General features: G+C 40.3%; 1 protein-coding gene across 1 annotated transcript in view; it reads right to left on the reverse strand.

Annotated features, from left to right (window-relative positions):
- Positions 1 to 22,084, reverse strand: part of galnt18b (UDP-N-acetyl-alpha-D-galactosamine:polypeptide N-acetylgalactosaminyltransferase 18b) — a 139,746-nt gene that overhangs the window by 19,865 nt on the left and 97,797 nt on the right. Inside the window, exons 8-9 of the mRNA XM_067401495.1 lie at positions 16,014 to 16,151; positions 14,610 to 14,705 (exon numbers count right to left, since the gene is read on the reverse strand). Of these exons, the coding sequence (XP_067257596.1) occupies positions 14,610 to 14,705; positions 16,014 to 16,151 (234 nt within the window). The remainder of the gene's footprint in view (positions 1 to 14,609; positions 14,706 to 16,013; positions 16,152 to 22,084) is intronic.

Raw genomic sequence — 22,084 nt, forward strand, 5'->3', positions numbered from 1 at the left:
AGATAATATTACCAATGTGTTGTAATGTAAAACTCTTTCTTTTGATGAAATTTGGGTTGAGAACAGTACTCCAGGCTTTTAGACTACAGTCCCAGGTTGGTACTAAGCATTTTTCTACACATAAAAATTCACTGATTTAAAACACACCTGATTATAAAGGGGAAAAGGGGGGCCTGTGAAGTCAACATGAAATCAAAATGAACATTTTTACTTTTGGTAAACATTCCTGGAATGATTTTGCACCAACAAGAGACCCCTTCCTAAAACACAGTTAATGGCAGCTACATATCAGTGGTCCTCAACCTTTTTGACTGCAAGAATTACACTGTAAGACCATATTCAAAGGCCCAATTCTCAAGGTTTATTTAGAAAAAATAAATGGTAACACTATACAATTCAGGTTCCAATTGGTAACATTAGTTAATTACATTAGTTAATATGAACTAACAATGAAAAACACTTCTAAAGCATTTATTAATCTTCTACATCTACTAATACATTATTATAATCAAAAGTTGTATAAGTTAATACTATTTAAAGCGGTGATTGATTATGATTTCAATTTTCTAACTTTAGTTAGTGTGTAATGTTGCTGTTTGAGGATAAACAACATCTGAAAAGTTACGACGCTAAAAGTTCAGTAACAAAGGGAGATATTTTCTTTTACAGAAATTGATTTTTAAGGACTACAACAAGCTTCTTCCCGGGCAAGTGACATCACAAAACCCAAAATTTACATAAACCCCGCCCCCAAGAACACACAACAAAGGGGGCGAGGTCATTTTATGCCGGACTGCTTCATAAACAAGGCTCAATTCAACGCTAGATTTGCACAAAAGATGAACATGACAGAGTTGAGTTGAATCAACTCCATGAGTTGAATCAACTCCACAGCGACTACATCAATTTATCCACTATCCATTCAGAAACGTCCAGTTTCGTTCCAAAAGTTGTAACTTCTTCCTGAGTCTAAATTCACGTGTATAGTCAATAAATGTTAACTGGAAAATATTTATCAATTATTATCAAATTATTGAATGTTAATACATTATCTCTCAAGTTTCTCCCATGGTACCCCTTGCAGGCCCCTGAGCCCCAGTTTGAAAACACGTCCTTGTCCATGCACATATTTATGGACGTGTGGGAAGTAAGGGATAATGTATATCCAGCCAGTTCTTATTGCAGAATAATCCCCGACAGGATCAGGTCTTGCATCAATCTGAAGGGGTTTATTGTGGGATGACAACCAGCTGGATGTACATTATCCTGCTTATTACACGGCTACTTGCCATATATAATTAAGTAAGTAAATAATTAGACATGAAATATTGATATTAGTTGAAATATTTAGTTAGGTCTTTAAACGCAAAGCTTGTGTGAAGAAAGCAGTTGCTAGTGCGGCAAGTTCAAACTAGACGGACATTTAAGGGATATGGTACATTCATACCGCTTATTAAACGGCATTTCATCACATAAATAGTTATGGGGATAAGATATTGATTTGAGATTAAACTGTTTTAAATGGCAGCAGTTCCATTTGTATGAAACAGAGAGCGAGCCTGCAATACCGGATGACAAAATTAAAAAATAGTACACAAAATATTGATTTAAGTTTTAATGTTTTATTAGCTCACCAAACACAAAACTTCCACGAGGAAAAAAACGTTCCTACCAAGCATAAAGAGCCGAGTTCAGTTACCCGGATAAGTCTGTGTTATCAGTTTTTACCGGTTGTTATCGGGGAACAACATACCGCTGGATGGCACGATTGATCAATCAGGATTAAGTACACCACAGAGCTGTGTAATAATGGAAAATAACCAAGTTAACCAATGGCCACTTATTTGTTTAGGAGCCATTTTCAGCCACCGTTTTATATACTAGATCCTTTGTACTGTCAAAAAATGTTTCTATTTTATTTAGCCTATAATGATCAGTGAAGAAAAAGACCTGTACAGACAGGTAAATTTGAAAGTCAAACAGCAAATTACACCATATCATGAAGAATAATGAAGAGCACGGCTGTTTATGTAAAAGTCCTACCCTGATCTACAAACTTTCTGGGAAAAACGAAGAAGCAAGTCATTGCAATTTCGTAGCAATTTTCCTGCTAGTTGTATCTGTTAAAAGAACATTGGATTTCAGGAGAGCTACACATTCCAAAAAAGTTGGAAAAGGTAGCAATAAGAGGCCGGAAAAGTTAAATGTACATATAAGGAACAGCTGGAGGACCAATTTGCAACTTATTAGGTCAATTGGCAACATGATTGGGTATAAAAAGAGCCTCTCAGAGTGGCAGTGTCTCTCAGAAGTCAAGATGGGCAGAGGATCACCAATTCCCCCAATGCTGCGGCGAAAAATAGTGGAGCAATATCAGAAAGGAGTTTCTCTGAGAAAAATTGCAAAGAGTTTGAAGTTATCATCATCTACAGTGCATAATATCATCCAAAGATTCAGAGAATCTGGAACAATCTCTGTGCGTAAGGGTCAAGGCTGGAAAACCATACTGGATGCCCGTGATCTTCGGGCCCTTAGACGGCACTGCATCACATACAGGAATGCTACTGTAATGGAAATCACAACATGGGCTCAGGAATACTTCCAGAAAACATTGTCAGTGAGCACAATCCACCGTGCCATTCGCTGTTGCCGGCTAAAACTCTATAGGTCAAAAAAGAAGCCATATCTAAACATGATCCAGAAGCGCAGGCGTTTTTTCTGGGCCAAGGCTAATTTAAAGTGGAAAACTGTTCTGTGGTCAGACGAATTAAAATTTGAAGATCTTTTTGGAAAACTGGGATGCCATGTCATCCAGACTAAAGAGGACTAGGACAACCCAAGTTTTTATCAGCGCTCAGTTCAGAAGCCTGCATCTCTGATGGTATGGGGTTGCATGAGTGCGTGTGGCATGGGCAGCTTCTGGAAAGGCACCATCAATGCTGAAAGGTATATCCAAGTTGTAGAACAACATATGCTCCCATCCAGATGTCGTCTCTTTCAGGGAAGACCTTGCATTTTCCAACATGACAATGCCAGACCACAAACTGCATCAATTACAACATCATGGCTGCGCTGAAGAAGGATCCGGGTTCTGAAATGGCCAGCCTGCAGTCCAGATCTTTCACCCGTAGAAAACATTTGGCGCATCATAAAGAGGAAGATTTGACAAAGAAGACCTAAGACAGTTGAGCAACTAGAAGCCTGTATTAGACAAGAATGGGACAACATTCCTATTCCTAAACTTGAGCAACTTGTCTCCTCAGTCCCTAGACGTTTGCAGACTGTTATAAAAAGAAGAGGGGATGCCTCAACTTTTTTGAGATGTGTTGATGCCATGAAATTTAAAATCAACTCATTTTTCCCTTAAAATTATACATTTTCTCAGTTAATACTTTTGATATATCATCTATGTTGTATTCTGAATAAAATACTGAAATTTGAAAATCATTGCATTCTGTTTTTATTCACAATTTGTACTGTGTCCCAACTTTTTTGGAATCGGGTTTGTAAACAGAATTTACATTCAATATATTTTATACTTATTTTATGTGGTATTTTGATGTTCGCTCCCGTTATAATCAGAAAAATTGTTGCGGCACGTTTCACACAACAGAGTGAGTGAGTGGAGAACCCAGGAGCGGGAGTTTATTGGAAAACTGGATTACAAATGAGGTAAGTAAGTTTGCAGGTAGGTGAACAACCAGTCAGAACAGTCTTTGAAAACAAACAGGAACATAGGCTTCCAACTATTCACAGATATCTCAGGAAAATACGGTTAAATAAAAATTCTCAAGTCACAGGAAAACTTCTTCAACAGGACTTAATAAAACAAAGGATAAAGAGTATGTACCAAACAAAAACAGGCTTCAGGTAGGCAGGCAGTCCAAGTGATAACGAAAAGCCTTTGTCTGTCACTTGTCTTGCAGGAAACATGAAGCATCAAAGAAAACAGAAAACAATGCATAGGCAAGTCCTTCAGGGTGATCAATAACAAGAAAGTTAGTCAGAGGAACCTCAAACAAGAACAGACAGAGGCTCCATCCGAAAGCTTAAAAATGCTGCCTTCAAAGGACACATTCCAAGGCAGGAAGGCAGGAAGGCATCAAGGCATGTCCGAATCCAATGTTAGCTTCACTTCCTGTCTCCTGACATACCTTCATCTGATCGATTTTTGAAGGCAGCATAGATGTATCCTTTACTGCCTTTCCATTCTTTGAAAGTTGAGCAAAAAGGCGTCTGAAAGTTGTGGTTGGTGGTCAATTTGTGTTTAAATGTATGTTTTTGACACTTTTGATGTCATTTCTAGGGAGAAATTACTGCTGTAGTAATTAAATACTTGCATAGTTCTCACCAAAGCTCGCTTTATTTTGCTGTAGATCATTAAACTGCTACACTGCCTCAGAAGTCTCTGTAAAATCAGTTTTGTGAGGTACCTTTGTGCAACTAATATACTGACTATTACATGCAACTAACCCTAACACACCCTAATCCTAACCCTTTAGTAAGTACTATTAGTAATTATTCATTATCAGTGTTGGGGGTGACACATTACAAATAATCAGATTACATTTTTCAAGTAACTAGTAAAGTAAAAATTACTTTTTTTCAAGTAACTAGTAAATGTGAGCATACACTTACTCATTTACTTCATCTCCTGCATCCTATTCTTCTGTATTCCTGAATGGCAGGACAGCTGAAAGGCTTGCTTGTTTGAGCTGTGCCCTCTACTGTACAGGAGTATATATGCATTTATTTCAGCCTGAGGCTTATTCATTTCACTTCAGGTGAGAAAAAGTAACACAAAAGTAATGTAATGCATTACTTTCCACAAAAAGTAACCAAGTAACAAAAATAGTAAATATTTTAGCGAGTAACACAATATTGTAATGCATTACTTTTAAAAGTAACTTTCCCCAACACTGATTATTATATTCCTAAATGTATAATTGCAGTGTAACACAGACACCTTAAAGTGTAACCGCAAGTTGCACTAGCTGTCACCTAGCACTACTGTTTCACAAATCTTTTCTGAACAGTGTGCTATTCTCAGAACGGAGGGAGCGATGGGTCTGAACTAATGCTCTGTCTTGCCATATTATACATGTTCAGTAGTGTGTTCATGTGTGCATAGGTTTGAGACGTTTGCCAGGAACTCTCTGTTTTTGCATGGATTCCACTGTCAAAAAAATCCATCCCTGCTGTTCAGAAGAAGAAGAAGAAAAAGAAGAAGAAGAATCTGCACACAGATTACACAGTTCATATACAGTTAACATCACCGCCATGCATTAACAAAATATTCCGTATCACACCATCACTCAGACATTATTAAACACCACTGTTATATTTTCATATTTTGCAGTGATGTTTGGGCAGCCTCCGACTACCTCCAGAGTTTAAAAAATATTGGCAGAAAGCTCTGGAAAATCAAACAGCCACCCCTGCACAAAAACACTTATGACTATCATCCCAGCCCACTCTTTCTGCAGCTCTATTGTGTCTGACTGTGTATTGTGTGTTTCTCATATAAAGGCAGTGCGCAGTTTCACTAGTTTTAATACTCATAGCACAGACAACATAAAGCAGGTTATAGCTTGGTTATAGGTTACAGGTTACAGGTTGCTCCATTATAGCTCAAGAGACTTAATGGAGTTCTCAGTTATTCCTCATTTAATCTCAAGTGTTTCTAAAACCCTGAGAAGCAGGGGATTCATTTGCTCTTCATTTAATCTCTAATTTTATTTTTAATCATGACAACTTTCAAAATAGTTTTAGAATGTTAATGAATATGGTAGTGTTATTGTATTTGGCCTTGGCAGACAAAGTCTGCTACTGCTGTTGATTATTGCTGCTGCTGCAGAACAAGACTGGACTTGTTACTGCTAATAGATAAACAGACACCTGCTGTGAGCATGTAAGATATGCTGCTGCATAAATAGACATACACAAATCCCATAACATATCTAGGCAGGTGGAGCTGGGGAGGTGGAGGGTCTTAGAGGAACTCTGATAGCACTGCAGGACCAGCTTACAGCAAACACTGAACCAGATTATTTAAAAGTTGAGCAAGAAATCGGCTGCATAATCAGAGGCAAATCAGCTTGTGCGATATAGTAAATGATGGGATTGTTAGCAGATTGCATCTCAAGAACCTATCAGCCTGTGCCATCTAGAGTTTCACGACTTATAGGCCATGTTCACACAGCATCAGAATACAGTTGTCAGGGCTGTATTTGAGTCCTTAATACCATTATGTTCACACACAGTTTGGTTATTTTACCAGAGTGACAACTGCATTCTATAACTGAACTCACATGTGTACATTTTCAGGCTGTGTGAACAAAACCGGATTGGACAACTAGTTGTCTGTTACGTCATACAGTGCGAGAGAGACGTTTTACGCTGTAAAAATGTGTGTCTGCTGGGTGTTGCAGGTTTTCGAGTGTGGTTTTGCTTTTGGTAAGTGACAGAGCTGTGTGTTATCTGGGTTTTAGATCCACTCACTGTTCTCCACCGCATCTGCTCCCGTCAGTTTTGTGTTTTACGCGAGACTCAAATGCTTTGTTTTCCACCCAGATACATTGGGAGTATTTCTTTATTGTACAATGCTCATTTCTCAATATTATGCATGAAAAGTGTTTTAATATCACTATTACTGAGGATCATATGATCTCTGTATAATATCAGTCTTTAAATGCAAGATATTTAAGTGTACCTAAAGTATACTTGCAATAGTTCCACTTCATCACAATCAAATATACTTCAGTATATGTTTAGTTGGACCTCAGCACTACTTCCTCACAATTAAAGAGCATTAAGTACAACATTAGTTGTTACAATTTAGCAGATGTTAAGTATACCAGTTTAATATACCAAAATACAAGAACATAATTATGTAAGTAGTATACTTAGAATAAAATAAATGCATTTCAAATGCATTTTGGTATATTCATTTTTCACTAGGGCAGACATAACATCTTGTCTGGGAATGTAACTGTGCATCTAGATTAACTAGATTATTTTCCCTCTCCATTTCAACAGGACACAAAATTAATAAATAATGAACAAACTGAAAAAAGGCAAACAAACCATTTCTATCTAGTAAGCTGTTGAAAACTCACCTGTTCTAAACTACATCTGTTGAAAATTCCCCATTGATTTGTGAGCCTCATCAGCATTGAAAAACTCATTTCTCGCCTGTGAATTTTTTATAATGTTACTGAACCCAAATCTATTTTATCTGTTTCGTTTGTGCATGTTTCCATAACCTTGTTCGGCCCCTTCTCAGCTGGGCTCAGGTTTCTGAGAGGCATCATCAGCTCTAGTGCTGCTCTTTGACTCTCTCTGAGGATATGAGTGCACTATAGGTCCCTCCATGTCACATCTGAAACCTTTCAGTTTTCTTTCTTCCTAAATATATCATCATCAAACTTTCTGTTATTAATTTGACCATAATATTTAGTTCACTCTTGGTCTTCAAAGTTACTTGGTCAAAATCACTGTCTCCTGAAAGAAGCTACAATATAGGGGATTTGGAGGGTGTTTTTGAAACCATTTGGCCATGTCACGATAACCTGTACTCTACTGAACACATTAAAGAACACTGCCTTCCTCTGCCTTCCAATTACAAAGAGCTATTTCACAAATGTGTAATAAATCTTTGGTACATTTTGTGCACCAGTGCCTAAAAAAACTGATTTTCGAGGTTTTTGCATTTGCTGTTTTTTCTTCAAGGAACTCTTCAGAAAACGTCTCGGGTTACAGATGTAACCCTGGTTCCCTGAGTAGGGAACGAGACGCTGCGTGACAACGCATTGGGAACCTTCTGCGTGATGTCGTCACTGAAGCACTCATGTATCTAACCAATCGCGTAGCGAGACGTCAGAGACGGGTGACGTCACGGACCAGGAAACTATAAAGCACACCCGGATGCAGAGCACGGTAGCTTCTGGATAAGTCTGAAGCAAGCACTCACAAGTGTGCAGGGGTACGGCAAGAGACGCAGCGTCTCGTTCCCTACTCAGGGAACCAGGGTTACATCTGTAACCCGAGACGTTCCCTTTCGTGGGAACTATCGACGCTGCGTGACAACGCATTGGGAACGCAATCCCAACTGAGCCGTAGCTCAAACACTTGTCAAAGTTATCTTGACAACCCGGAGGACCCTAGGGTGGAGCCGATATCAAAGTTATAATACTTAATAAATGTGTGCTGGTATGACCATCCAGCTGCATCACATATATCACCCATGGAAACTCCTGACATCAAAGCTTTTGATGCCGCCATACCCCTAGTTGAATGGGCGCGAACATTCAAAGGAGAAGGCTGTCCGGCCACTTCATAGGCAAGTGAGATGGCCTCGACCACCCACTTGCTCATTCTCTGCTTCGATGCTGGGCCGCCTTTTTTTAGGGGACCAATAACAGACAAACAATTGATCTGACTTACGCCACAGGGCAGCTCTGTGGACATAAGCATCCAAAGCCCTTACTGGGCACAGCAGATTAAATTTTTCCTGATCCGCAGATTCAAATGGAGGAGGATAGAAGGCCTGAAGCACAATGGGGCCTGGGACATTGGTAGGGACCTTTGGGACATAACCCGGTCTAGGATACGGGAATGCTTTCACCATTCCCGGAGCAAATTCAAGAAAAGAAGGAGCAACAGAAAGTGCTTGTAAGTCTCCTATCCGCTTCAGAGAAGTGATAGCCAAAAAAAAGAATCGTTTTAAGAGTGAGGAACCTCTCAGGAACCTTCTCTAGTGGTTCAAAGGGAGCCTCAGCTAACCCCTGTAAGACCACGGCCAAGTCCCAGGCCGGAACCCTTGTGCGCACTGGAGGCCTCAACCTCAATGTGCCACGGAGGAAGCATGTGACGAGGGGTCTCGACCTACCGAGATATTCCCCTCAAGAGGAGCATGTTATGCTGAAATTGCTGCAATGTAAACCTTCAAGGTTGAGTGAGATAGAGCCCTCCGAGAATTTTTCCTGGAGGAATTTTAGCACACAGCTAATAGAAGAAAGGACAGGGTCCGTATTATTGTTTCTACACCAGGTAGAAAACAAATTCCATTTGTAGGCATGCGACTTCCTCGTGGCGGCAGCATGGGTCCCTGGGACAGGAATCAAGGCTTTTTCCACATGACCCGAGCACGAAGGCATCGCTGCGTGACTTCGATCATGCGAAAAGGGTTTCCCCTCAGGGAAAACCCCTTGGTCCTGTGCCACCACTGTAAGGGTCTCATGTGCAGAAGGCCAATAGTAATCACGTTGGACGCAGCTGCCATCAGACCCAACAGTCTCTGAAACTGTTTTAAAGTGAGAGTGGTTCGAAGGGAGCCTCAGCTAACCCTTGTAATACCACAGCCAGGTCCCAGGCTGGCCTCAACCTCAGTGTGCCACAGAGGAAGCGAGTAATGAGGGGGTCTCGACCCACCGAGAAGCCACCCTCAAGGGAAGCATGAAAGGCTGAGATAGCCGCAACGTAAACCTTCAAGGTTGAAGGCGATAGGCCCTCCGATAATTTTTCTTGGAGAAATCTTAGCACAAAGCTGATAGGAGGGTGGACAGAGTCCATATTATTCTGTCTGCACCAAGCAGAAAATAAATTCCGTTTATAGGAATAAAGCTTCCTTGTGGTGGGAGCTCTGGAGTTAAGGATGGTCTCCACAACCTCAGTTGGAAGACCAGCATCTATGAGCCTGGCCCCCTCAGAGGCTAGGCCCATAGCTTCCACAGTTCTGGGCGGGGATGTATTATTGAGCCGCCCGCTTGCGACAGGAGGTCCTGTCTAAGGGAAAGCTCCATTGGGGAGCCGTCTAGTAAGGACACTAGGTCCGAGAACCATATTCTGGTTGGCCAGAAGGGGGCTACCAGTATTAGGCTGACCCCTTCCCGGTGTACTTTCTCCAGAACTCCCGGGAGCAAGGTGATCGGGGGAAATGCATACAGACGTAGCTTCGGCCACGTCTGTACCATGGTATCCAGACCCAGAGGTGCTGGATGTGTTCGGGAGTACCAGAGTGGTCACTGGGTTGACTCTCCCAAAGCAAATAGGTCGACTTCCGCTCAACCGAAATTTTTCCATAGGAGATCCACCACTTCTGGGTGGAGTCTCCACTCCCCGGGCCTCGGCCCCTGCCTCGACAGGGCGTCTGCTCCCTTTATACCCCAGGATGAAAGCTAGCTTCAGAGAGAGCAGCTTCCCTAGGGAACATCGGAGGATCCGACGGGCCAAGTAGTAAAGTTGGCAAGACCGCAGACCCCCCTGATGGTTTATATATAAGACCACTGCCGTGTTGTCCGTACGGACCAACACGTGATGGCCTCTCTGGTCTGGGAGAAAGTGTTTTAATGCTAGAAACACCACCATCATCTCCAACCGATTTATGTGCCGGCCTGGTATGCAGAAAGGCTTTCACCATACCAGGTGCAAACTGCTGACAGCGCTTGTAAATCACCAATTCTCTTCAAAGAAGAGACGGCCAGGAGAAAGATAGTTTTAAGTGTCAAGAACTTGTCTGACACCTTCCAGGACCTCCCATAGACCTTGAGCTGAGCGACCACTCATGATCGCCCCCCAGCCCGTGAGGGAGGCATCTGTCGTAAGCATTACATGACGACCAGAAATCCCCAGCACGGGTACCTGGGACAGGAACCAGGGATCTTTCCACATGGCCAGAGCACGAAGGCATTGCCGCGCGACTTTTGATCATGCGAAAAGGATTTCCCCTCGGAGAAAATCCCCTGGTCCTGAGTCACCACTGTAAGAGTCATATGTGCAGAAGGCCAAAAAGGTATGACGTTGGACGCAGCTGCCATAAGACCCAACAGTTTCTGGAACTGTTTTACAGTGAGTGACTGGCCTAACTTCACCCCTTTCACGGCTGCGAGAATGGAACTCACACGAGCAGGAAACAAATGTGCCTGCATCATGGTGGAGTCCCAAACTACACCTAGATAAGTGGTAGTCTGAGCCGGAACTAGCACACTCTTTTTTTTTTTTTTTTTTTGGCATTGAGCCTCAGCCCGAGCCTTTTCATGTGGTACAGAGCAGCATCTCGATGCTGAACTGCTAGTTGCTCTGATTGAGCTAGAATCACTTTCTATGTAATTCAGTACGCGGATGCCCTGGAGTCTCAGTGGAGCCAGCACTGCATCCACGCACTTCGTGAATGTGCGGGGTGATAATAACAGGCCGAAAGGAAGAACCCTGTATTGGTAAGCTTTGCCCCCGAAAGCAAACCTGAGGAACTTCCTATGGGAAGGATGGATGGACACCTGAAAGTATGCCTCTCTCAGGTCTATCGCCACAAACCAGTCCTTGGACCTGATCTGTGGGATAATCTGTTTAAGTGTAAGCATCTTGAATTTGAGCTTTCGTATTGAGTGATTTAACACATGTAAATCTATGATAGGACACATCCTTCTTTGGAACAATGAAGTAGCGGCTGTAGAAGCCTGACAGCTTGCTGGGAGGAGGAACCCTTTCTATAGCTCCATTTCGCAAGAGTGTCATAACCTCTTGTTCCATAGCCAGAGACTGCTTGGGGGTCACCACTATGGGAAAGACCCCATTGAATCTGGGCGGGCGAGACCCTGTAACCCTCTGATGAGCAGCATCCATTTTGATATATTCGGTAGAAGTTTCCATTCTACCATAAAATCTACTAAGGGAACCAGTCTCTCGAGACTGACCTCTGGTGTTTTTGAGCACTCGATTCAACGTTCTGGAGCGGCGCACCGGCAGAAAACAGACGAATCAAGTCATAACCGGCTCTTCTCGGAGAGTCGGTGGAGACCGTTGTGCCCTGACGCACACTGGGTGGCAGGGTTAGCATAACGGCCCCCTGAGGGCGCCAAAGGGGGGACGGGTGTCAGATATTCTAACACAGGACCCCCTCCGGAGGGGCTGCCCTCATGGATCCTGGCCCACAGATGTCAGGACCTCTTTGAAGCCTTCTTGGTGGTAATAACAGTCCGCAGATCTGTCCTACTTCACAAGGACTTCAGCTGTGTCACCTGTCCCGGTCCCCAAGCTTTCTGTGGGGGAGCAAGGGTGGTGACACCCTTTTTCCTTTAAATTCCTCAGAATTTAATGTATTCAATATTTCATTTAATCCTTAAATTAAATGCAGCCCAAAACAGTCAAAAATGACAGGCTGAATATATTAGAATACAAAGAGAATTATAGCTCGTAATAGTTTGCAAGGTATTATAGGGAAAGAGAGAAAGGGAAACTCCCGTCTGCTCAGTTCCCTCCAGATATATATATTATGTATAAACATTATATACAATATATACTACGTGCACGCAATCTATGCGCAGCCTTGGCAATCGCAAGATCCGAGCGAGCCGTATATTTTTTGTTGCACACTTAATCTACGCGCTGCCTCGGCAAACGCGAGATTCGAGCTATATATTCCTTATTGCAGGCTTAATCCACGCGCTGCCTCGGCAAACGCAAGATCTAAGCCTCGTGTTAGACTTTTATTCCCTCGAGAATAAAGCCAACAGGAGTGGAGATAAAAACTCCCGCTAGTTCATTTCTTTTACACTCCGGGACATTTTTATGAATGAACCGTCAGCTGCTTTGTTTTTGAACTGACGTGCATGCTCCACTCCCTAACACGATGTGTGTGAGGTGGCGAGTCCTCAGATCGATATCACAATATCCACCTCCTCAGAGCTGGCATGTGAAATACCGGTGCCTCAACCCGGGGAAGAAACCGCAGAGCGTGCTTCCACCTGGGAGACGGCACTGAACCTGGCAGGTAAGGGCAGAGAAAGGGCAACGCCCGTCTCTAACCCCTCTGTCAGATCCATTTGTGAACCCCACGAATGGCTTCTTTTCCGCGATCCGCGGGGAACACTGGAACACAGTATTCTGAGAGCGAGTTTCTTTTTCTTTTTTTTTTTTTCTTTTTTTTTATAGTGCACACAGACGGCTCCCTCAACTCCCATTCAACTGCTGTTTCTCGCCATAATACGTGTCTTTATATATATATATATATATATATATATATGGATTGGTGTGAGATACTCTTGTCCTCAGACAAAGATATCGTGACTTGTTTATATGAAATAAGACAAACAACACCAAATAAGACACACGATAACATAGAGTGCTTGCTGAAGACACAGAAGCTACCGTGCTCTGCATCCGGGTGTGCTTTATAGTTTCCTGGTCCGTGACGTCACCCGTCTCTGACGTCTCGCTACGCGATTGGTTAGATACATGAGTGCTTCAGTGACGACATCACGCAGAAGGTTCCCAATGCGTTGTCACGCAGCGTCGATAGTTCCCACGAAAGGGAACTTGAATTTTGAAGTCGTGGTTCGGTACGGGATCGGTATAGAAAACTAAACAACAACTTTATCTGGTTTATTGAAAAATTGTGTCTCTCTCTTTAAATAAATTCAATTATAATTACTATTTTCTTAAAGATTAAAAAATAATATCTCGGTTAATTCAGAGCCCAAACTATTGAATTCAGTTGCTACTGATTTTTCGATATAACAGTCAACAACATCACATGCACAGTGCATATATTTAGTGAAATGCTCCCTCTAGAGTTCATTTCTCCAGTGTACTAACATGCTGTGGACACTAAATGACTTGCCTGAGATAAATGTAATGCTACATGAGATATTATTCTCAGGCTGTTTTATTGATATATATATATATATATATATATATATATATATATATATATATATATATATATATATATATATATATATATATATATATATATATATATAGATATATATATATAGATATATATTTTGATCATCTATTATTTTTCTTCTGAGCTTTTTCCTGTTGTGGCGGTTAGCAAAGAGTGTTGCATTACCGCTCACGCCCCCTTCTGGATTGGAGTGTGAATCGCCTGTGAATGACTGTATTCATTGTCTGACTGTATGCACTGAACCGTGACATCTGTACCGTGATGTTTCGGGATGAATACACGTACTGTTACACCAACACAAAGCTTTTTTTACATATAGTAAACTCACTGTACTATATAGCAAATCTTAACTGATTGTATCATTGTGCAATGCAACTTATATTATCGACCAGCTCTACAATAACTCATTAACATCATGATTTTCTGTAAATCCACTTTGAAACAATGTGTAATGTTTATGTAAATAAATAAAATCATGGTAGACAAGTAGATAATTTAAAAGACATCAGATAAAATGACATATTGTGTCAATAGTGATTAATGTGCAGATCAGGGGTCATAGTGTACATTTTTATCATGTTTTATTTATTTTTATAAGTAATCACACTTAGGGCTTTACTAAACAGGGCAAATTAGGGTAAGACTGCAATCCCATGAAAGCGCTGATGGGAGTGGAATGTTCTGTTGGTGATCTACTGAAAACTGCAAAAAGCTGCAAAAATAACCTTTTCATGCTAATTTTTCACTGCATGTCTTTAGTAAATCCTGACAACAAAAGAGGGTTTGCACTGCTTCAAGCTGTTAGTAAATCTAGTGCTAAATGCATTAAACTGGCAGCCCTAATAAAATACCCACAGAGAAGAAAACCAATGTCATAGCCACTCCATTGGATCATGTGAATAGAGCGAGAAAGGCCACTCACCTGAGGTGTCATCCCGTGACAGAGGTAAAGGATGGGAATGTTGTCAGTGTCTGGCCCTTGGTCGAGACACAAGTCAGTCTTCAGAGAGTTTCTCAGCTAAGAGAAAAAAATGATACTGACGGTTAAGTACACAATCAAGAGAATGTCATTATTCTGTTGTTGCTGTTGTCGTCCCTCTCTCTCCCTCTCTCTATGTCTTTTTCTCATACAGCAGGTAAAACTCAAGGCTGTTTCTCACTTGCATCGTAATTCTCCTCCTAATTACAGGTTGTAATTATAAAATTCATTTTCATAAGTGTATGCACACTCATGAATCATCTAAATTATATTCCAGCCGAAGTCCTTGGCGAAGTAAAAGAGGTGTACTTTCACGCCTTCCACGAATAACTTGAACTCGCTGCGTTTCTATTTACCTGATTTTACCTCCAGAGTATAAAGAGCCTATTAGTAAAATCATCTCATGCAGAGCCTCAAAAACAATTTTTCTCCATAGGCTTCGTAGTGTATTGTAACTGCTACGTCTAATGAAAATAATGTTTAAACATATGACTGTATCAGTGACAACAGAATTCCTGGCGGAGGACTTCAGTGGATCCTATCTCTGTTTTGGCATTTTCCGTCGGATTCAGCTGAATACTGCTGTGCCTTTTATCACCGTGTGTTGAATTTCCAGCCAACATGATTGACAGGCTCATCAAATGCAGTCACTCAGAGTAAAGTAATGAGGGCGAGAGCTATTTCTGAGCCCTTTACTCCCAGAATTCATTTCAATAAGGCTGACCTATTTTCCACAGTTTCTTCCTTTTAAATTGCGCCTATGAAAACACATATGATGAAATCAAGCACAGAAAGAACACCTCAACCAGACAGCCTGGTTGTGCATCAGTACTGAGTCAAGTGCATTATTATTTTGTCTAGTATAGGAAATAAAAAGCAAATGAATTGTTTGGACTTGACATGCATGGCTAATATAAACAGTATGGGTGCACCGCGCTACAATGCGTTTCGCAGGCATCATTTTGTCAAGCAAATTGGAAAATCCTCTTCAGGCGCCTCGGACGGAACGGCGAGTGGGTGACGCACGTGGCAAGAGCTGCTCTCAAATCCAGCCTCAATGGTAAAATATCTGGGCATTCACAATGAGCTGTGGCTTATTCAGCACTCACAGGAGCCACGGTTAAAGCTTTAGCCGTGTGGAGAGAAACTGTCTTGCAACTGCCACTGCTCTGACTGGACTAATCTTTTCACTTGCAGGGTTTTATTACAACACGATTTGATCTGCACTGCTGGGAAATGAATCAATCGGACAGAATATACACTGTATTTGAACTCTTTATTTGCTCTTTTCATGTGCTGAGCATTTACGATTGCTTCCGCTCCACTGGACTTAATACAAATACTCACCACTCCGTATGCGATGGTGTCTGTGTACATTCTCATCTCAGGGTAAATGTTCACTAGATACCAGCGGAAGGTCTTGCACTGCAGTTTTTTCCTCAGTGCTTTCCTTTCTTTGATGTCACCGATGTCTATCCCTGAGTCCTGATGACAAACAAACATAAAAAGGTAGAGTTGAACTCGGTTTGGTTTCATTAGCTAGTCCCCAAGCTTGTGAATCCTACTATGCAGTACATTTTTATCATCCCATTCATAATATGCATTAATTTCTACAAACTGATTGGAACCCTCGGAGCTGATTGGAGTTGATTGCGGCACAGGCACACAAATGTGAAGTAAATGATGGCGAAAGACCCGTTTTATGGTTTTAATTTATAAATCAAACCCAAGAAAAACCATTTGTTCACTTTGTAAGGTCAAATTTAACTGAAATGTCATTAATCATATTTGAACACCAGTGAGGACTAATGTGCAGTGGCAAAAACAACTTTAAACATACTGTAAGATCAAGGCCTTATCATACACCCGCGCAATGCGATGCCAGGCACGACGCCAGTGTTTTTTGCTAGTTTCAGCCCGACGCAGTTGTCATTTTCACATCCAGCGCCACGTTGTTTAAATAGCATATGCACTCGCGCCAATCTGTGCGCTCATGGGCGTGCTGGTCTGAAAACGAGGTGTGTTCAGGTGCATTGTTGGCGTGTTGCTATTTTGAGGCAACTGAAAACGACTGCGCCATTGACCAACAAAAACCTGGTCTAGAGTCAATGGTGCAGTATTTTTTGTTATTTAAAGGGTGCACTATTAATACGTGCCTATAGGTGGGCGCATAATGGGTCTCATTCAGGAAACATTGGTAAATATACGAGTAAATATGTGTGTGATTTGCGCGTAAAGAGACCTTCCCGAAAACTCTTCTCCTGATTCACAAATACTTCGTAAACGTCAGAAGTGATACTGAAATGTGTGTGTGTGTTAATGAATTCCAATCAGTCGTAAATGGGACACGCGTGCACGCTCATTCTCAATTACCATGAATCCCGCCCAATAAATCCTACTGACAACTATATATGGGCATCATATCATGACACCAAACGAAGGATTTTGGCCATTTTATAGGAAACAATTTCCATAACAATTAAGGGGCCATTAGTTTGTCCAGCCCTATTGAAATCAATTCATTATTTGATTAAAGTGCTCCGCTTGCAGATGCTATTACTGGCTCTCACAATAAAATTAAAAAGAAAAAACGTATGTAATTACTATATATAATATTTTTTTCAAAATGCTGTGTAAATATGTACCTTAAGGTGAATTAAAATGCAGCCTTATTAATGAGCAAAACGTTCGGATGTTAAACGCACTATTTACGCGTGGCTGGGAGCAGGTGTAGATTTATTTCGTACCAACTAACATTTTGAAAATACTAATATTTTAATGAATCCGAAAATTTACGCCAGAACCACTTTACACACGATTTACGCAAAAATTCGTTCTGCTCGTGTTTCATGAATGAGACCCAATGTGCTGGTTACACACACACGCATCCTTACACAAACATGCCAAATATTAAAAATAAAAGGATTCCTCTCTGGGGAAGCGAATCCGGCATGGCCCTATATAGTTAACTATATAGACATATATTGTTATATGTCTATATAGTTAACTATAATAACCCTGATCCACACAAACTGCCAAACCTAATAATAACAACACACTTAGTTCAAGAAAACTAAATAATAGGCCCTTTTTGAACCAAATGCGCTAGGGGCTGTTCACACAGGACGAGTTTTTCCATTCCACTGCGCTTCTTTTCCATTGTTTTTCAATGTAAACACACTCAAGTTTAAATATGTTAAACTTTTTAAAAACAGGTCCCTAGACCTTGTGCTTTTTTCATTCCACTGACCTGCGCCTCGCATATTTTTAACAGCAAAAATGTGTTCTGTGTGAAACGGTCCTTAAAGTGTCAGTGAAAACTGAAGTATTTAGTTGTCTTTTATCATAATTAAGTGAATGTAGGGATAATTTAAAATAATTTCATTATTTTGGTTTGAGCAGATGTTGCCAATTTGTCCTTTCCCTGGTAGCTATTGCTATTCTAACAACTAGTACTTCATTAAGAAACTTTTTTATTTTCTCAAGTCAAGATGTTTCAAACAAAACATGCCTTAATTGTTAATCAAATTATAGATTATTCCAGTGGCATCTTTTGTCATTTAACCAAAGCCAGTTATTTAAAGGGATAGTCCACACAAAAAAAATGAAGCACATGAAGAATGTTGGTGACAGTTTCGGTTCCCATTGACTTCTCTGTACAAACAATACAATTGGAAGTCAATGGGAACTGAAACTGTTTGGTTATCAACATTCTTCAAAATATCTTCTTTCGTGTTCAGCTGAAGACAGAAATGCATACAGGTTTGGAACGACATGAGGGTGAGCAAATGATGACTGAATTTTCAGTTTTAGGTGGACTATCCCTTTAATGGCAGTACTCTGCAGTTAGTTACATCAGCTTTGCCTGATAGTGTCTGAAAGTCATATAGAGATTCTCCCTTAAATTACAACATACGCTCTCAGAAGAAAAGGTTAGAATCTTAAAAGGTTCTGTCAAGTGTTTTATATATAGAACCTTTTAGGGGTTCCCATCATGGGATCATTTTATGGATTTAGTTTTAATAAATTCATTTTGTTCTATGAATTAAACAGCTTGTAAACATACTTTATCACTTGAAAAAAATTGAAATAACCAGTTAAACATGAAAGTATTATGCAATCATTTCAGACATTTCGATTTTTCTTGTCATAAAGCTTTCTTTAAAATTGGTGTCTATATAGACCCTTTTTTCTAAGAGTGTAGGTATATTCATTTTTTTCAGAGTTCAAACGCCACTGCATAACATGAATGACATGACAGCGCGCATCCTTCATATTTGCACTGCACTAACAATGACTTTTACTTATGATTATATCCATAATATAGCACAAGTGCTCTACTGTTTAACATTGAAGGAGATTATTGGTCTGGAGATATAGAATCAGGCTGATTTGCCATACATTATTGCAGTGATTTATGAAAATGCAGCATTGGACTCATGGATATACCACTGGAACTGAAATAGAAATGAACATCTCAGTTCATGTTGCTCAGCACACTAGAGTCATGTCTTTGTTCCTGCATCAACAGTCACTTCCCTTTCTCCCTTTCCCTCCTCTCAACATTCAGCTTGGGTCTGGGAATCTGCTGCAATCTCACGACGCCTTCCGCTTTCAACAGATCTTAATTGCTGTCTCGCTGATAAATGCACAAGCAGGGCCAAAACTCCCTAAATAAATGGAGCACTGTAACATATGGTTGGAAGCAGAGCTGAGGGCTGCAGAACTATAAATGAGGTAATGGTTGTTTAATAGACAATAACAACTGTATTTCTCTATGCATTCTAATCACTTTTCTACAGGCTTTATAATCAGATCTACTTTGCATTTATTCAAGTTATGTATGACTGTATAGTACTAGCATCATTTTTATCTCCAACAACGGAACAGAGTGTTCTGTTCTGTGGCACATTTCTAACTCTGTGGGCCCTATTTTAACGATCTAAGCACATGGTCTGAAGCTCATGGCACAGGTGCACTTTGGGCATGTCCGAATCCTCTTTTGCTAGTTTAACGACGGAAGAAAAAATGGTTGGCGTGCCAGGTGCATGGTCCAGAAGGGATTATAACATGTAATAAACCAATCAGTGTCATCTCCCATTCCCATAGCGGATTTGCTATTTACATGGAGGACTTTGCAAGTGGAAAGACTGAATGCTTCTCCAAGGAGGAATCCTTTTATTTTTAAGATTTAAAAATGTTTGTGTGCTGCTGCACGTCCCTGTGTGTGTGATAAGCAGAGTGTACGCACTTTGTGCACACGCCTATAGGTGCAAAATACTGCACCATTGACTTGAGACCAGGTTTTTGTTGGTCAATGGCGCAGTCGTTTTCAGTTAATAGCAAAATAGCAACACGCCAACAATGCACCTGAACACACCTCGTTTTATTGGTTTTGAACTGTTTCCTTTTTATTTGTTTTGACCATTCAATTACAAGACAACAGCATTTTGAGGGCCTTTTTTTTTTTTTTTTTTTTTTTTTTTTAACAAATATGAATCTTTAATTGATAAAGATATCTTAAAGGTTCCCTAGAATTAAATATTGAATTTACCTCTGCATAATTGAATAACAAGAGTTCAGTACATGGAAAAGACATACATTGAGTTTCAAACTCCATTGATTCCTCCTTCTTATATAAATCTCATTTGTTTAAAAGACCTCCGAAGAACAGGCAAATCTCAACATAACACCAACTGTTACGTAACAGTCGGGATCATTAATATGTATGACCCCAATATTTGCATATGCCAGCCCATGTTCAAGGCATTACACAAGGGCAGCCAGTATTGACGTCTGGATCTGTGCACAGCTGAATCATCAGACTAGGTAAGCAAGCAAGAACAACAGCGAAAAATGGCGGATGGAGCAATAATAACTGACATGATCCATGATATCATGATATTTTTAGTGATATTTGTAAATTGTCTTTCTAAATGTTTCGTTAGCATGTTGCTAATGTACTGTTAAATGTGGTTAAAGTTACCATCGTTTCTTACTGTATTCACTGAGACAAGAGCCGTCGCTATTTTCATTTTTAAACACTTGCAGTCTGTATAATTCATAAACACAACTTCATTCTTTATAAATCTCTCCAACAGTGTGTAATGTTAGCTTTAGCCACAGAGCACTATCAAACTCATTCAGAATCAAATGTAAACATCCAAATAAATACTATACTCACATGATCCAATGTATGCATGCAGTATGCATGACGAACACTTTGTAAAGATCCATTTTGAGGGTTATATTAGCTGTGTGAACTTTGTTTATGCTGTTAAAGGCAAGCGCATAGTTAATGATGCCCCAAAATAGGCAATTAAAAAAATCCATGGGGTATTTTGAGCTGAAACTTCACAGACACATTCAGTGGACACCTTAGACTTATATTACATCTTTTAAAAAGAAGTTCTAGGGCACCTTTAACCTCTAAAAATGCTGTGTTAAAAACCAAAGTTGGGTTGAAACTGGACCCACCCAGCGATTGGGTTAAATGTTTGTCCAATGTATAACCCAATTATTGATTAAAAATTACTATATTGCTGGCTTAAAATGAACCCAAAATATGTTGAAAAATTAAAAATCAGATACATAATTACTTGAAGCAACAATAATAATCAAAGGATGAACATTTATTAATAAGCAATTTAATAAATGTTTATTGTTTAATTATTATTTATTGAATGTTCATTTATTCAACATTTTAACAAATGTTAATTTCCAACATATTTTGGGTTCATTTTAAGCAAGCATTAAAGTAATCTTTAAGCAAAAGTTGAGTTAAATAAAATTACCCAGCAGGTTGGGCAAACATTTAACCCAACCGCTAGGTTAAAACAACCCAATTACTGGGTTTGTTCAATTTTCAATCCAACTTTGATTGTTTTTTAACCCAGCATTTTTTAGAGTGTAGGAAATCAAGGAAAAAAAAACTCTTGTCATCTGAAGATTGGACTACTGCAACAGCCTGTTGTCTGGCCTTCCAGCATGCAGTTACCCTACAATGATCCAAAATGTTGCAGCACACCTGGACTTCAGTGAACACAAAAGGTCTCCCTACCCACCTCCTTTGTCTCACTACACTGGCTGCCAGTATCTACCCACATCAGATTCAAGCCATATAAAATCTGCACCCTCCCACATACAACCCCTTTTCCACGTCTGTGCTTCCTGCTAGGGTCTGTGAATGAGCAGTGCATGTGCTATCATCACAATGAGGCACAAAATCAATTTCCAGAACATTCACATTCACTGCTCCTTGATGGTGGAATATTGAAAATGTCATCAGAACAACCCTATAAATCCCTCTAAAACCACGGTCACACTAGAGTTTGAGCACATGAAACTAATATGAACACTGCAATGGTCGTAAAATGACATCACACTCTGCAGCATCTTTTTTTAAAAACATAATAGTA

This window comes from Chanodichthys erythropterus, chromosome 11, assembly GCF_024489055.1.
Source record: "Chanodichthys erythropterus isolate Z2021 chromosome 11, ASM2448905v1, whole genome shotgun sequence".
In the NCBI taxonomy this organism is placed as follows: Eukaryota; Metazoa; Chordata; class Actinopteri; order Cypriniformes; family Xenocyprididae; genus Chanodichthys; species Chanodichthys erythropterus.